Source organism: Aquila chrysaetos, chromosome 3 (assembly GCF_900496995.4).
Source record: "Aquila chrysaetos chrysaetos chromosome 3, bAquChr1.4, whole genome shotgun sequence".
NCBI lineage: Eukaryota > Metazoa > Chordata > Aves > Accipitriformes > Accipitridae > Aquila > Aquila chrysaetos.
The window spans coordinates 43,966,233-43,983,848 of record NC_044006.1 but is presented as its reverse complement, the minus strand read 5'-3'; the positions used below and the strand labels follow the sequence as shown (position 1 = coordinate 43,983,848).

The following is a 17,616-nucleotide window of genomic DNA, read 5'->3' as shown; positions in this document are numbered from 1 at the left end:
TTTCACATGAATGTCTCTATGGAATATGTACTGTAAACAATGCACCATTTTATAGCTTTCAAATTACCAAGCTGAATTCAGCTGCTGGTGGCTTAAGAAGATGAAAGCAGTAAAGTTTCCATCCCAGGGCACAGTGTTCAATTATTACCTTGATGCAGAGACAAGGAAGTTCCTGCTCTGGGTGGATAAGGTCCTGACTCCTGATGTGGATCCAGATGCACCTCTGCAAGTACAGTGCACACCTGTGACCACATGCTGAGCATTGCTAGATGTGGGAAGGTTTTAGGGTCTTGTCATGATTTCTGACATAGTCTTAGATGACCTGGAAGTAACACTCTCTAGATGTGTTTGGATAAATCCCTGCTAACTGGGCCATGTACCTTTAGTTTAGTCTTGAGGATTGAACAATAAAGCGATGCTTTTATTGATTTTTATGTTATTAAAGCACTCCTGAAGACATACCATATTCAATTTGTTAGTGGTTTATACCCTTTTTCCATAGTAGGAGAAATTCAGGCTTCAAGTCCATTTAATCACTGAAAATAATGCCCACAGCAACTGTACACCACAAACTGAAGCCTTAATATTTTTCTCTTGCCAGCCTTATGCACACACAGGTATTCTTTTGCCAGCTAAATTCCCTTCGTACTAACAGAAGTGTGTTGGGGGGAAGAAAATCACTTTATCACCTTTCCACTATGCTCTTGATCAACTTACAAAGTTAGAATTAAATTTGTGGAATACAAATTGTAGAAGTCGAATATGATAGTATGATATGTATCTGTCAGTGGAGAAGTAGAAAGCATGAGCTGTTAATTGTAATTCCCTCAATTTGGGGGTTTGGTTAGTTTTGCTCTTTTTTCAGGGTGTTTCACAGAATATTCTCAAATGCTTCATGGTGCTTTGATTGCATTAACTTGTAGGCCTCTTTCTTTTTAAATGCTTAGATGAGTAGGAATTTTCTTGAGATTATAAGTTTGTGGGCATAGAAACATGGAGCTGATGATCAAAAGACATTATCCATTATCAGCTATCCTGTAACAAGTTCTCTTTGATGGTTAATATTTGGTAGGAAAATACAGAGCTTGGAAAAGAAAGTTTTGTCAGGCAGTGAAGGTTTTAGGTGCTCACAGTAACTAAAGCTAATCTGTTGCCAACTATTTGCCCAGTTTTAGGTATGCTGAAAGCCAGACCAAAAAGCAAATGGAGCTACTACTTGAAAAATTAAACCAACTACCTGTTGCACTAGCCTTTGTTTCTCTACCAGGTTTTGGGAGACTGGCATTCTGTAAAGGTTGAGATGGAACCAATGCATTTCAGCTACAATCCGATTTCAAAATCTTCCTATTAGAAGAAATGGAATACAAATTTTCAGGTAGCAATGCTGTGTAAAAAGTAATCTAGTAGAACACTCTGTTCTAGTAATTGTGTTTGACAATGAGAGAATGGTTCGTCCCACTTCATTGCTTTTTAGAATTCAGTCCTAGCCAGAAAGAGAGACAGAAATTACTGTTTGCTTTTAAAACTAAACTGTGTTGTGCAAGTGTTTGATGGGTTTTTTTCCTTTTCAATTTCAGGCAATCTTTGTTCACACATCTGAGACTGCACATCTCAAATATTTTATTGATTTACTCTTAACAAAAGGCAAACTAGTCATGCTTGTTGGAAATGCCAGAGTAAGTAAAAGTGTTTGTAGGTGATAGGCTTACTGCTGTCTCTGAAGACTACCTCCTGGATAACATCCCTCTCAACTACTACACAGTATCAGCAGTGCTTCAGAGTAAGTTCCACACAGATGCAAGAAACCTATCTTCCCTCAACAGCAAAGGTGAAAAATATTACGCAGTTGTTATGATTTCATTACAGCTGTTGGCTACTGCCGTTGCCTGAGTCTTGGCAAGCTCCTCACTTTGCAAAGTGGAAAACTTAGCAAAGTTGGGGCAGGCAAGAGGAAAGGAGGAGGATGAAACTGTGGGGCAAACTGGCACTGACACTGTGCTGCCACAAGTTGCTCTGTGCTTGTGGACAAGAGAAAATTTGGCTTTACTTATGTTAATGAGAAGCTTTGAGCCAGCTTTGGCTAGTGTGCATGTCTCTGCGTTGTGCCTGTAGATGTACCAAAAATGACAGTCAGGAGTTGGGCTTGCTTTTGCTAGGCACCATACCATCCCTGAGGAGGGGCAGTCCCTGTCTAGAGAAGTTGGGAGTCTCCATAGGCGAGATGGATGCAGAGCAAAGGAAATGTTAATATAACACACAGAGGGGGCCGTATGTTGGCCAAAAATGTTATACTGGTGGTAGGTTTTGGAACAAGAGGAGGCAGACAGTCAAAGTAAAATAGGCTCATAAAAGCTCTGTGTCTCTCTGCTTTCCGTGAACACCACAATCAAGGGAGAGCCCAGCTATCAGTGGATATGCCCTCTTTGCCTTCTTTTTTTTATCCTTACAGTAACTTGAACTCTTATCACTCTACAGAAAAAATGACATGCCCCATTCACTGTACAGCTTTTCACAGCTGTAAAAAGCACTAAAGAAGTTAATGCACTGGCTTATGGTCTCATATGTCTGGGAGAAGATACAGAAAACAATTTCTCACTTTTAAAAACTTTCCCAAATTTAAGAAGCCTTCAGATAAAATCTTTAGGAGCATTTAAGTTTGCTTGATGCTTAATTTAACTACTTGTGCAATCAAATTTTTAATTTTCTAGCCAATCTACATTGCTGCTAATGGATCAAATTGTCAGTAGGCTTAAAAAAATAAGTATAAATCCATAAATCTCCATTGAGTAAGGTTTTACCCTGTTTTTTCTTTACTATCTTGTGTTGATTTCTTCTCTATTCAGGTCAGATAAGCAAATATCACTTTCAGTTTACTTTGTACCTTAGTTTATTCTTTGAAGACTTTCCAAATTCATGTTAACATAGAATCCTGCATTAACAGAACTTAATAGCCTTTTTGCCCCTCAAAATGAATGGAGAGATTAGGAGAAAAGAAATTGGCTGTGTGTCAGAGTGAGATCATGAGCTGTTGTAAACTGTCACAGCTCCTTTAATGGGGAATCAGCCTTAAAAAGTTTTCAGGTATTCCTCTGATCAGAGAGGGGTTTTTTAGCTAACTATTGCCATTCCAGCAGTAACCATGACAAAGGCACTAGAGCACAAAAGCATAACACTTTCCATTGCAAACAGAAGCTGATGAAAGGCGCTCCTAGGCAGCAAAGGTTGTCTATTCTTCTTGCAGGAAACTTTCTAAATAAACCAAATAGGTAAAGTAGGCATCACAAGGGCTTTCTCTGCAAGTGTATCACATCTACCAACTGTACTGTGACATAAAATTTGAGATCTTATGAACCTTTAAGGATTTGCCATGAAATGTTAGTAGTATTCCTTCAGATTTTAAGTCAGTGTTGTAGAACATCCACCGCTCTTTCTAAGAAATATTAAGAGATGAACAAAGAGATGGACTCCTCTGGTTGTCTGCAGCTCTTCCTTCTGTCTGCTGCTGCTCAGCCAAGTCTCTCTTTGTTAAATGCTCTGCTAGCAAGTCCCTCTGCTAATCACAGCAGGTGAAGAACTGCGTGATGATTCAGGAAAAACATATTGTGTTTGCTTTCCATTGTGTTTACAGCATTTTTTTTGGTGAGCTGTGATGGAATGATTTTGTACTGTCATGTATATTGCATGTACCGGTGCTTCTTCCTATAAAATGCATTCAAGTGATACACTGAAATGCCTGCCTTACGTGTGTTAGGCTACGGCTCCGAGCAATTGTTTGGAACAATCAAATTGTTGAATTTTTTTATTTTTTTTTTTTTAATGGAAAGAGGCATTCACATCAAGTTACACAAACGAGCAATTTAAATTGTCTTGGTTCAAAAAGAAGAGCTTAAGAGCTGAACTTGAAGTACAGTTATTCACTACATTGCCATGTTCTTTCCATTGTTTAGAGGTTAAAAGATTTTTCTTGCAGATCGTATCACTTTTTAATCTGCAGTATTTTCTGCCAGCTCCCATCTTATCTGTATCCACATAACTTTTTTTGAGGTATCTGCGAGAGTGGGTGAGATTAGCATGTAGTGTTGGGTTTTATTTAGCATTCCCCCAAGGCGTATGACTCATCCGCTCTGCCTCTAGAACAGTAGAAAATTTCAAAATGTTACTTGACTGGAGATAGGTTCTGATGCAAACTAATACTGGTACATTAAGTTCGGGGTCTTCAGTTATACTAAACTCTGGAACAGTGCCATAGAGAAGAAATTTGCATAAACATTTATGTACAGCGGAATTTAGTAAAATATATTTCCTTACTGTATTGTAATAATGCAGTATTTAAAAAAAAATAGGAGTAATACATTATAATTGTAGACTTCATTTAAAATTTAGAGAAGGTTAGGATCAAGAAGGAGCATTCCTAATTTGGGGTTTAAAAGTATTGGTATATATGTACCTCAGCTAAAAGAAGAAAGCCTTCTTTTACCTAAGATTTTAAGGTAATTGAGATGCTTTAAACATTTCATATGCATATAATTTCTGCACAAAGTTTTTTCCCTCTTGTGGTGAAAAAGCAGGATAAGTGCAGTCATGGCTTTTTTTCCCCGCCAAATTTATGATTATCCAGTTGCAAATATGTTGAGGTTCTACATTTCTGTCTTGTCCTCCAGCACACCTTCACTTTTTATCTGCTTACTTTCCTTCTCCAGTCAGTAATCATCCTTTTAGCTGACTCTGACTAGACGGAAATGTCCTTGGAAGCATTTGTTACCTTTCTTGAACTGGCCAGACAATAAACCACTGTTGAGGTTTGCAGATGATTTCATTCACTGTTTGAAGAATCTAAGATGACAACACCACACTCCTTTTGTCCTAAGGGAAACTTCTTCCAGTGATATATTTGTTTATACTGCTTTGCCTAAGAAACCAAAAAGTCTGCTGAGAGTCAGAACCGTGGCAGTGCTGTGACGTACAGCATTCAGCTGTCATTATGCAAGTGCAGTTTCCATTTCCTACAAGCTTTTGTGAACATCTTACCCAGTTAAAAAAAAAAAAAAAAAAAAAAAGACAAGTTCAAAACCATATGCTTACATTTCACTTTTTTTTTTTTTAATTATCTAACCCAAACGATTTTAACATACAGCCTAATACAATGGAAAAAAGAAAGAAGTCTGTAGTCTGCATTTTTTTCCTATTCTACTTATTATACATGGAACTGAGAATTTTTTTTTTCCTTCGTTACATTCCTTCCTTTTTGACAAATATTAAAGTCTTAAAAAATGTGGTCTTCGTCATCTCAACACCAATAGCAGGTATATCCCAAATTCATGACACTATTGACTGGACAAAAAAACCCCTGGGCTAGATGCACCAAATTTCTGAGAAATCTTTTTCCTCTTGCCCAGCAGTATTGAGCGAGAAATCTGATTCATATAAAATCTGAATTAAATTCCCTCCTGTGCTGTAAGGGTTGTAACCACCATCTTCCCTGACTGTTTCATAACTACCTTTGGTTCAAATCCCTGCTCTGAATGAGGCAGAGAGCGCTTTTGAAATTAGGCTGCTCACTGAAGATGAGAGCCCCAGTCACTGGCACATACTGAAAAGTTTTCCTTGAAGTCAACCTATTACTGTGGTTTTGTTTTGTGCAAAACATTTATTTGATCATTTAGACAACAAAAATATATGACCTAGGAAGGAAAAGAGATGAGATTTGTTAGTTTCCAGTCATGCTTTAATAAATTTCTGATGCTTCTGCAGGTTCTTATTTCCATGCACAAAATAGAAACAGTGCAATTAGAAATCAAACTTCCATGGATGGTGAATCCTTTCTTGTGAATCTGTGGAATAGTTCACTAAGTGGCAAAAGTTGAGGATCACATCATACCAAGTTTCAAAATTTTAATAATGTTTAATACAAGTGGGTTTTTTCTGTATCTTCAAGATGACTTAGCAGCTTTCTGTAGTTATTCTTTCCCTTACACCTCTAAGGGAGGCAGTGCAGTTGGATAAAAATTGTATAAACTGAAAATTTATGTCTCAAGATTTTATAGTTCTGATCAGTACATAAGGGTATTTTAATTAATTTGTTCACTGTTGTATTAATTTTGTTTCCTGATGGTCTGCACTCAGCATCATGTGTAACCACCTCATTTTGGGGAATAGGCTGAAATTTAATACAATCAGCTTAATATTCCTTAGTACGGGAGATGCCACACTAGTTTCCTGATTACATGATGTTTAAAATTCATATTTTTACTTTTTACATATGGTAAAGTCCTTGTTTAATTCTTCCCAGGAGAAGAAGAAAATAATCTACTTCACTGCTAAACTTGCTGAGTGTCAGGATACCTGGGGATTTCACATTCAAAGCATATCAGTTCCAAAGGATGCAGATGGATATGCAGTGAGATTTTCAAAAGCTGTGAAGCAGTCAACCAAATAAATCAAAAAGACTCTTCTGGAATTCAGAATCGCAGTGTGATGTTTTTTCAAAGACAGTCCGTGAGTTTCACTGATTACTAAGGACTTTGATAGTTCAAAACCCCTTGTAGGTGGTGAAATGTTTCATAAATTTTAGCCAGCATGATTTTGAATTCTTGGTTTTGTTTAGTTTTAGTATTCCTTAGTATGGTAACAATATTTACATATGTTGTGTTACATTTCAGAGATGCTTGAAAAAAAGCTGGAGAAAAAAGCTGGTCATAAGTATGGTCCAGCAGGAAATAAGAAACTTACCTATTTTATTGATGATTTGAATATGCCTGAAGTAGATAGATATGGAACGGTTCAACCTCATGTACTGATTCAGCAGCATATAGGTCACAGACACTGGTGAGCATTTACTTCTTACTTAATGTTATCCTATAATTTTTGTATTGTGGGCCATGATGGGATCCCTAAACCACATAAAACAGAAAGCTTCCAGGTGAATTGCTTAAACAGAAAAGCATGCTTTCCCTGGAGGTTATAAACAGTTTTAGAAGAGGGAAGCAGAAAGTGAAGGGGCTATAGAGAGTCTTGGAAGGGAAGTATCCTTCAGCTGCTCATGATGGAACTGCTGGATGTTGGCCCCATCAATTGACCTGATGAGAATAGGGATGTCAGAGACACAGAAACTGATTCCCTAAATTTCAGCTTTCCAGATGTTTAGCCTATACCACCCTCTATCTTTTCATCACCCTGTTAAGACAGCAGACAAAATCCACAGAAATTTTATGATACTGATTAAAATGAATGCTCTTTCTCTGCTGTGAGAAGAAAACCAGAGAAGATGACTGTTGAAGGATAATTAAGTTGATTTGGGCAATTAAGGTAATTCCCTTCTTACTTTCCAAAGGACAATTTCATTTTTTGGCAGTTAAATATATTAGTATCCTTTCACCAGAGTCTGTGGAAAGAGAAAGTTTGCAGTGTAAAATCAACTGATTAGTGTTTGATTGCGTTCTGTTACAGGCTTATCTATATCTTGTGTAAATACTTCATTGTTATTATAAATGCATATTAGATTCTTGTTCATATACAAGCATATCACTTTTATGTGACATGAAGAAAACATGACATACAAAGAATACATTGTGAATGATCTGGTGAGTAAAGGAGAGAAGTAATCAGACATTAAAAAAAAAAGAAGAGTTAAATACACATAGCTAGCTGTCTGTGTATTGTCAAAAGGAGGTGCGCAGACAGATAGGCAGGGACTCCACACACAAAACCAGCCTACTTCAGTTGTATTAGGAGGCTGAGTGTATCTACTCAGTTCTGTGTTTCTTCACCATGTGTTCAAGGATTTTACCCATACCCTTAAAACTTTTGTTTCATAGAAGGTTCTTCTTTTCACTGGCATGTATGCTGTGATCTGACTGTAATTGTGACTAAGGTGAGGTAATAACATCTGTACTGTTCTTGCACCTTTTAATGCAGATTCAGTTGAATCTATAAGCTTTTTACTTGGTCATACTTCATCTCATGAAGGAATGATACAAGGCGTCAGCTGAATATCTTATTAAGGAACAAGACCTAAAGAGAAAAAAGGAAGTGACTGCTCGAATCTGAAGCATCTCTAGCTTGGAGAAATCAATCAGGTCTAATTCAGTGACATGCAAAGTTAACGTCTCAAAGCCCTTCTGTTTTCTCCCCAGAGCTATATGCTATTCTAGCCAAGAATCTTTTTGTTTCCTCACAAAGATTTCAAACTTCAGATCTTAAAAGTCCCTACTGCTTAAAACTGTTGATGCTTCTTTCTTTTGAATTGTTTTGAATTGTTTCCTTTGAAACAAAACCAAACTGAAAATTAAAAATCTCCATTTCACAAAATAAATCAAATTAGGAAAAAAGTTGACTATGCTATTCAGGGATTTTAAACGTAACCTTTTGAGAATTCTAAAATAGAGTAAAATTTGTTGCAAATGCAGGGAAAGAAAGAGAATGCATTATACTATGAAGTTCTGGGAAGGATTTGTTGATTTAAGCAGGGAATGGCTGCATTATTTATGAGTTTTCCTCTTACAGTGTTTTTTTTGTAAAATGGTACCTGCTTGGCCTAGTTCAGTTGTACACTAACTTCTAAAAAACAAGACTCTGTCTTCAGATTTGGGCAATGGGAACTCAAATTACGAGCTACTGAAAGCCTCAACTTTTTTTAATTTTATTTTTTTTAAGTGGCCTCCTTTTCATTCACGGGAAGCTGTGTTATCTGGAGAGCCAGAAACAGTATCAATCAGATGATGATGCAAAAAAAGGAGTGATCTTTTAAGCATGCCACATCATAGTCTATGATGATCTTTGCTGGTTTTTTTTTCTTATTGAGATCTGTTAATTTTGTCGGCTCTTATCTATGATGGTTGTGTGCATTCTCAAACCAATTTGAACTTTCTTTGACCATGTTGTACTCATTCAAGTTTGTTTGGACCCAGTTTCATTAAAAAAAAGTCTCTCTTTATCATCATCAGAATGTTTTGTGAGAATGTAATATCTTCATTTCAACAAAAATGTTGAACAAAATATTATGTGATAGAAATTGTGGGGTTTTTCTTAATTTTAAAATGTCAATCCTAATTTGATACTTCCATGGCCATTTGTATTCCAGATTTCCCATAGGGCAGAAATGTTGATTCTTCAACTGAGTTTAAGCCTGGAAAATGTACAGTATTTTGTCACTAATATTAATCAAGCTACATTTTCTTTCTCAGGCATGATAGGCAGAAGCTAACTATTAAAAAAATTCATAATTGTCAGTATATTGCCTGTATGAATCTATTTGCTGGCAGCTTCACTCTCAACCCTAGACTCCAGGTATGGTTTGAAGTGTCATATTATAGCAATCCTGTATTTAATGCATTAAATAATTACTATTTAGCTTTTCACTGCAATAGGTAGGAGATGAAAGGGGATAGGAGAAAACATAGTGTCTGAAACTTAGTACAGGTTCAAAATCCTGCTGTTCCTGTAGCTAAACAGAAAGAGACACACCATATTTATTATGATACTGAGATTCCCCTGAATTTCATATCAGTTGCAGTCTCATGTGGCCCTTCACCTGGTAGATGTGCCCTTGGGGCTCGTAGCCAGACATGCAACTGCTGTGGAACTGCATCAAGGATGAGGCTAGAAATGAAGTATATTCTGTGACAAACAAGTAACTGCATTTTCACCAGGCTGTCTTGTCATTTAATGCTTCATTGATGCTTATCTGCTGCCTGATACTGGAGAATCTTCATCTCTTTTTCCCTTTTCATTTTCACAGACATTTTGCAGTATTTGAATTGAACTTTCCTTCTTCAGATTCCCTGTCTACCATCTATACCAATATAGTTTGCTCCCACTTCCAGCAACATGCTTTTACTCCATCAGTAATCAAGAATATTCCAGCCATAGTACAAGCAGCCATATGGCTTCACCAGGTGGTGGTTCAAAACCTCGCACCAACCACTATTAAGTTCCACTATTAAGTTCCGCTATATCTTTAACGTGGGAGACTTCTCCAACGTCTTTCAGGTCTATACCATGGGCTAATTTTAATGTTGTTAATATCTAACAACACTCTATTATTGCTGCCTTTTATTATTTAATGAGGTACCTTGGCCTGTGGACTAATGAAGGACAGATGCCCTTTGTACAAAATAGAAGACAGTCCTTGCCCTGAGGTGACTATGGTCAGGTAGATAAAAGGGGTAGAAAGCTAAGAAAGAAAAGATATTTAGTTGAAATAGAGCAATGGTTTGCAAAGTTTGCTATGCTTACTTATTATTTTGAGAAGAGAAGGTCAACATTTGTTTGGAGGGAAGAACAACTTTCTGGAGACTAGGTAGAACAAAACACAGATTGAAGAAGCTCTGAAGCAGGGGCTGAAACCAGTAGTCAAATGCCAGACCTGGGATTAAAGAGAAAAATGAGGGAAGAATATAATATGTTCAGCATATCCTGGTCCCTCTTGTAAAATCAGGTGAGTCTGATCCTGGTTTGGTTTTACATGCTTTCCTGCTCCTTGGAGTGCAGCTCTGTTCTCTTCCAGAATATTCTTCTTGCCTGCGTGCCCCATGGATCATCATGAACTGTTAGCAAGGAGGCAAGGATTTGTCAGGTCTCCTATTGTAACACATACCTTGGTTTGATGGGAATGCACTGGCCCATCATGTATGTTTGTGGCCATCCTGGTGTGGAATTTGTTAAGGAAGGAAGTTTGAGGTGACAGTTGAGAAAGTGCTAGTTTTGTCATGATAAACTGTGTCCTGTTTTCTTGAGTGGTATTGCAAAACATGGCTAGTGAACACGTAAAATCCTGGCAGTGCTGATACTTCCCTGTATCCTGGACTGCACTAGGGCCTCAAACCATCATGATTCACCTAATTGTGCTAGTCAGTGGAGAGCAGACATTTGTTTCAATTATATTTTGCACACTCAGTTGGCTGGAGAACTTGCTAATTTATAGACATTCTGGTTCATGTTAAAGAATATATAGTTTCAAGTACAATGTGTATTGGGTATTTACTCAGTGTTATTAATGTCTTTGCAGAATATCAGTTAGTCTCCCTTAAGAGTGGGCTATTTTGATGCCAGATGACAGCATTTAAAATAAAAAATAATAATAAAAAAATTGTGTTATGTTTAGGGCATTCTGTTTGCTACACCCAAGTGTTTACAGCAACCAAATGATCTTCAATATCTCTGGCTTCATGAATCAGCACATGGCTATGGAGATAAACTGGTGGAAAACAAAGACTGTATTTTCTTTTATAAAATTATGATAGACACTATGCACAAGTATTTTGAGGTACATTGGTAGCTTGAAAGTATTTTGCCTAGTGCCAGCAAGTTAAGAACTGGGTAGTGAAAGGTCTTATTTACTGGAACTGTAAGTAGCAGTAGCACACTATGTTTTTATCCTCAGCCCCCAGTGCAAGCATCTTCCTTACTGAGGAAAACCAGGTGCCAGAGTAAGTGAAAAGGGGAAATCAAGGAAGCTTCCCCTTGAGAAGATTCAGAGGTGATTATTCTTACCTTGACTGTAATGTTTGACTGGTGGAGGACTGTCAAGTATCTCTGTTGCAGTGTTGTTAGTAACTTAAAGCAAACACTTGAGCCTTCTCTAGAACAGGGAGGTAGCAACCTGTCTGCGGACGTGACTCTTCATGTTCTTCGCCAATATGTGGAAACAAGTTGCGGTCTTCACTTTGTTTCCTGATTCTGTGCTTCAAACCACAAGAATAATTACTTCTTTTTCCTTTACTAATTGTTCCTTTTGTATTAGTTTTCTTTCCCTGAATAGTTTGAGTATCAAGTGTGTGTATGTATGTGTATATATATGCATATGTATTAAAAAATTGAATTAAGTTATTTTTCAAATAATTTTAAATTGCAGTCTCTCTTTGGGTTTCAGAGCACGTCAGTAAAACAGCATGTACGTTTTGAACTGTGAGCACTGTTGGTTATTCAAATAAAAGTATCTGTTATCAGAATTAAACTATTAAAGAGTTAAGACGCTGTATATTGCAAGACATACAAAGTAGATATACAGGTTTCATTTTGGTCTTTCTGCTGTACAGGGATGAGGGACAATACACCCATCTGGTCTTCACAGAGGAAACACTGCAAATATAAACTGGGATACAAGTATGTTCCTTTGCCTTGATGTTCTCAGTTAAGTTTTGTTATGTACACCTCTTGTTTCTTTAACCTGTCATATGTAATGAAATAGAGTACCTCTCAGTATTGTTCATTGTATCAGACATGGCACAAGGAAGACAAAATAATGTCACATATTATGTAGTACTATTGCATATACAGTTTCTTCTGGAATTAATGTGTGTTTGTGCCAATACCAAGGTTGAATTAACTAGTGAGGACCACGATATTGTTTCTACTTGCCCTTCAAAAACTCTTCACTTAAAAGCATACTCATTTTGCAGCAGACAAAGCAACAGGAACACGAACTAAAATGAACATATTAAATGCATGTATGTTTGATTTTTAAAAAAGAAAATAGTTTTCCTGACGGGAGCAGGGAGGGAAGGGAGGGAGTATTTGAATTTATTTTACAAAAAATGGAAACTGGAAAACATCAACTTTGTTTACTAGTCCTTTTTTCCCTTCCTTTCTAAATTCTATTTGCCAGTAAAAGAGGAGTGAAAAGAAATAGAATAAGGATAGGAATGAGGACACCCAGATGGAAAATTTGAAATATTTGGGAGTGTTTGAAACTAGATTGAGCAGCGACTTCCTATCACAAAGAAATTATTGTTCCTTAATTTTAAGTAGTTTAGACATGAACAATTAAAGATATAGAGAGCTTTACTAGTACTTTGTTTGGAGCCTGTCTGTTTGGATGTACTGTGCAAATGGATTGAGCCCATACTTGCACCTATTTTTAGTCTTTCAGTGCATAGTGCGTGGGTACATCAATCACTACACTAATGGACCGTGTTTTCTTGAAAACATTTTTCACATGCTGTGTTCAGGGCATTTTTTAACTATTATTTTTCTCTCTCACTATGTGGTAGAACGTGGAAGACCAGTGTTGCTGCAATCTCCACTCATCTATTGCCATTTTGCAAATGGTAGAGCAGACCCTTGCTACAAGCCTGTGAAAGGGCAGGAACCACTGAGGAATCTACTTGAGGAGTTCCTAGAAAGCTACAATGAAGTGCGTGCTTCTATGAACCTAGTCTTATTTGAGGGTGCCACGCAGCATGTGTAAGTAGAATATCTATAAAGGCAGCAAGTAATTCATCATGATGCTACCAATGTTTGCACGAAGTTGTTGCTTTTTACTATTCAGAGGTTCTTGCAGTGCAGACTTGTAACACTCTTAATGGAAGGCTTATGTGAGGGCACCATGCAGCAATAGTCCTGCTAAATATACTTTATTGGTGCCATTATGGAAGACTAGATTGTGGCTCAGTGTTAAAGCTAACATCCATTTTGTTTGTTTAAACAGAGATTCATCCTTTTTTGTGCTGCACAGAAATTAACAGCACTTATTCTGTGAGGTTGGAAAAATAAACTATAATGCTGTAGATAGTCTGCCTTATGTTTTAATTACTTAATGATGTAACAGGCCTTTATAAGAAAAGTAATATTTATCTTTTGTTTCCAGGAAAGAGAAAATGCTTTTAAAATTAGATTAATTCAAAACAAGGACAAGTAATACCTTAAACATATACTAAATGTTGCCACTGCATGGCAGACTTGAATTTGCTTTGCTGCCTAGCCTTGTACTTTTTTTAAATCTAAACCAGCCCAGACTTCTAACTGTCATCATAGATTTGTGTTATTTTATTTATCCATAGATGTTTTTCATATGTATTCTTACCTTATCTCAGTTTAATGTAATTTTGATTTTTCATGTCCAGCAATATCGTAGTATTCATCATGGCCCAAAATCTCAGTTTCTGTTTCTGAAATCTGATTAACCATGTTTGCTTTGTTTTCCTGCACAGAAGAAACCCAGCCAATTTTCAGAAGATGAAGTAAAGATTTTGCTGAATAAGTGAGGCACAGACTTCATTGTTGCTCCTTGTCATTATTTGTAATCCTTCTTCAACATATACAGTCGTTCTGGTCATGTATAATATCAGTGATTTCGAGAAAGAGACAGAGGCCCATGCTGGCAGAGCTTAGTTTTGTTAAAGCAGTTTCTATTATTTGCAGTGTCAAATCATTTAACACAGAACCTTTTCTTCTCATTGAGTTGGACTGGGATTTCAGTGTCATCGTTTTTCACTTTGCACATATTTAGGCAGGAACTATATAAGAGAAGGTACTCTTGACAAAGCAGTCTATTGTAGAAGTTTCTCTCCAAGAGGATTAAAAAAGAGCTTAAATTACAAAGGCAATCATATGGATCTTTCATAGGAACTGTAGATTTTGTTCTGCTGATTTAGAGGTTGATGTGATAGTCATCAGAATTGCAGACAGAAGCTTCTCAGGTATCGCTAAATTTGCTTGAAAATGTTGGTAGGCCATTATATTCTCTCTGAAGTCTAGTGACTGAGAGCAGTATCCCAGTTTGGCAAACAAAGTGGCAGGGTGACTTAGCCTTACAATTTGGCAGTCCCAGAAAAGTGTATGTGAAATTAAATCCTGTAAATTTTTTCCACACCTTTTATGGGTTTTTTTAATGGATCCATTGTGAAATCATGAATAAGGCTGACAGTTCTACAGTGAGGTCAAAGAAAATTGGCTTCCAGTAATGTTTTGGTTGAACAGGTTTCTACCTCTTTATTAGACACAACCAGATTAGACACATTATCCCCTCATTTAAGAAGGTTCTCATTGATGTTTTTTCAGGGATGATTTTTTCAGTGGCATGAGACATAAAGAGAATGAGGTGGTTGCTTTTTGCATTTTTTCATCGATACATGGAAGAAAAATGAAACAAAAGGTCCAACATGCTGTCTCTAAGTTCTGGTCTGCTGATACTGTGCTGTAATCCCTTAGAATCTGCATCTGATTTTAAAAAATGAAACTTTGAAAATAATTTTTAGATGCTTATATAAATTATTAAAATATCAATTGCAAGAGATTTCTTAATGTCTCAAACACAGGGTTTTTAGGGAAGAATTATCTCAATACTTACTTTTGAAAATTCTAGCAACTAAATCTTGTCTAATTTTGGGCCAGATTCTCACCTGACCTCATTCATCCTATAGTATTCCATGATCAGCAAATAAAAGCATACTTTAAGTAGTCTGGGCTAGGTATTCCAAGAGTAAATTAAAGTTTGATGCATATTTTTCATGAAGAGATGAGTCATCCTTCAGCCTTTGTGGTGCAAACTGCCAGACGTGAAATTCTAATGCGCTCATAGGGGTTAGTCATCTTCCCTTCAGGTTAACTAGATCTTTTTCTGAGTCCAGTCAGGGTCCATCAGGATCTTGGAATGATGCTTTGGAGCAGTGTAATGTAAAGAATGAGCAACCAGACAGGCTCTGGTCATTGTAGAGGTCAATGCAGACCTTTAATATTTGTCAAAATACTGACACGAAGATAATGTACCTTTAGGTGTCAGAAGCACACAATAGACAAAAATAGACAAAAAAAGAAAGAAGGGGTGTGGAGAAAGTGTGGTGCAATAAAGAGAAATTGAGAAACTTTGCTGCTAATGTCGTTGAAGTCTATGTTATTTTAATGTTTTTTTGTCGTCAGGTGCCAGATCAGTCGTATCCTAGAAGCCCCTAGGAGTTGTGCGCTTCTGACTGGAGTAGGTGGTAGTGGTAAACAAAGCTTGTCAAGGCTGGCAGCATACTTCTGCTCCCTGGAGGTTTTCCAAATAGCACTGACGAAAGACTATGGGATCCAGGACCTGAGGGTAAACTAATAGATATTATTTGAGTTTGTTGAGTTCACTACTTCAAGAATGTGTGGTTTTGTTGTTGCGTGGGCTTGATAAAATCACAGGCAAACCAGTATAATTTACAATAACAACTCCTGTGGTTCCTGTGGTTTCCAGCTCTATCTCTTGTTCTCTTTATCTCTGAAAAATGGGTGGTCAAAAGATATTTAGTCTGTTTATATGCTTCACAGAATTTTGGTAGTTTCTCCACGTTTTCCAAGGCAGGTACTTCACATACTACAAAGATGGGGTTGGAGTTCTGTTATTTAAAATTAGCCTTTTGTTAGAAATTTTTGCATGTCATTGCATGTGTATTGATGTAGTGGAATAAAATTGTTGTGGGTGAGCACAGGGCAAAATTTTGTCCTTGTTGTATGTGAGTAATTTAATCACTTAAACTGGTCACATGCAAAGATAAGGAATATAGTTGAGTGAGGTGCTCTATCAAGCTTACAGACTTCGGGACCTTGCAAAGCTGAGCCCTATCTATGTGAGCAAACAGGGAAGGAGGGAATGTTTTCTTCCTCTTCACTCCACATGGACAACAAGCGATGCTTCTGAATCTCAGACACAGCTAAATAAGGATCTTAGTATGGCCGAATTTGGTGGATGGTGGTCCCCAAAAACCCCTTCTGTTAACGTTGGGCCATGGCCAAGCCACCACAGTGTGTGCAACCCAAGGCATCAGTTTTCAGAGGGAGGTACATGCTGTTCTGTTTTGGAAAAGTTCTGCGTGTCCTTCAGTGTCTTACATGGTGTCTAACTTCTTGTGCCCTCCTTCCCTGGGCAACTGAGGTGCAGCATAAGATGTGGGCTCAAATGGTCATTTCCCCCATGCTGTTTCCAACTGGGGAAACTTCTAAGCCTCTGCTAACAAGCCTGAGGACTTGCTTTCTGCTAGGTTGTGTGGCAACTTGTTCGTATCAGCCAGCACTGACCTTACTCTGTGTTTCAAATGTGACCACACTCGAATGCAACTGATGTGAGTTGGTTTTTTTTTTCCTGGAACCCAATCCCCAAAAGCATTCCGTGTTTGTACCACTGCTAGCACAGTGGTCACACGCCATGTCTCTCTCTGGGCCACCCATGTGTGACAGCAAAAGCAACAGTGCACCAGTGCACTACTCAGTTTTTTTGGTTTTTTTTGTTTGGTGGGTTTTTTTTTGTTTTGTTTTTTTACATGAGAAAGCTCTCCTAAATAAATTCACTAAAGAAAAAAACCACACCCCCACCTGACTCTTCAGTGCAGTTCCCAGACATTATTGGTATCATTATGGCTCTTCTTGATAGGGATTTTCATGGCTGCAAGATCCCTTTTTTAGTACATTCATGGGGGGATTTCCTTGATTAGTAGTCCGTTTTGATCTTTACACTAGATCGTGTCAAAACCTCGGTGTTTGATAGGGAATACAGAAGCAAACTGCTTTTCCCTTTGGACATTATGCAGCAAATTAGCGATATGTAAATAAACTGAAAAAAGTAAGAGGAAGTCAGCAATGCATTGCCATCCACTAGCATGCATTTCACACTTTTTCTGTATCGATGTTTTAACAGAATATGAGTGATTGCCTCCTTTCCTTACAGGTAGATCTTGGCAGTTTGTACATCAAGACTGGTGCCAAGAACATGCCCACAGTGTTTTTCCTGACAGATGCCCAGGTTCCAGATGAACGCTTTCTTGTGCTGATTAATGACTTGTTGGCATCAGGTGATTAGACCAACACATTTCTTGAAAGATCTTTTCCAATGACAAATGATCTGTGGTTTCATTTGAACTTTAAAGAGATTCTCTT

General features: G+C 37.4%; 1 protein-coding gene across 1 annotated transcript in view; it reads left to right on the top strand.

Moving 5' to 3' along the window:
* Positions 1-17,616, top strand: part of DNAH11 (dynein axonemal heavy chain 11) — a 166,536-nt gene that overhangs the window by 66,787 nt on the left and 82,133 nt on the right. Inside the window, 13 exon segments of the mRNA XM_041122452.1 lie at positions 56-229; positions 1,578-1,684; positions 1,686-1,780; positions 6,660-6,825; positions 9,183-9,290; positions 9,737-9,947; positions 9,949-9,987; positions 11,102-11,263; positions 11,381-11,426; positions 12,043-12,129; positions 12,990-13,182; positions 15,637-15,799; positions 17,408-17,531. Coding sequence (XP_040978386.1) covers positions 56-229; positions 1,578-1,684; positions 1,686-1,780; positions 6,660-6,825; positions 9,183-9,290; positions 9,737-9,947; positions 9,949-9,987; positions 11,102-11,263; positions 11,381-11,426; positions 12,043-12,129; positions 12,990-13,182; positions 15,637-15,799; positions 17,408-17,531 — 1,675 coding nt within the window.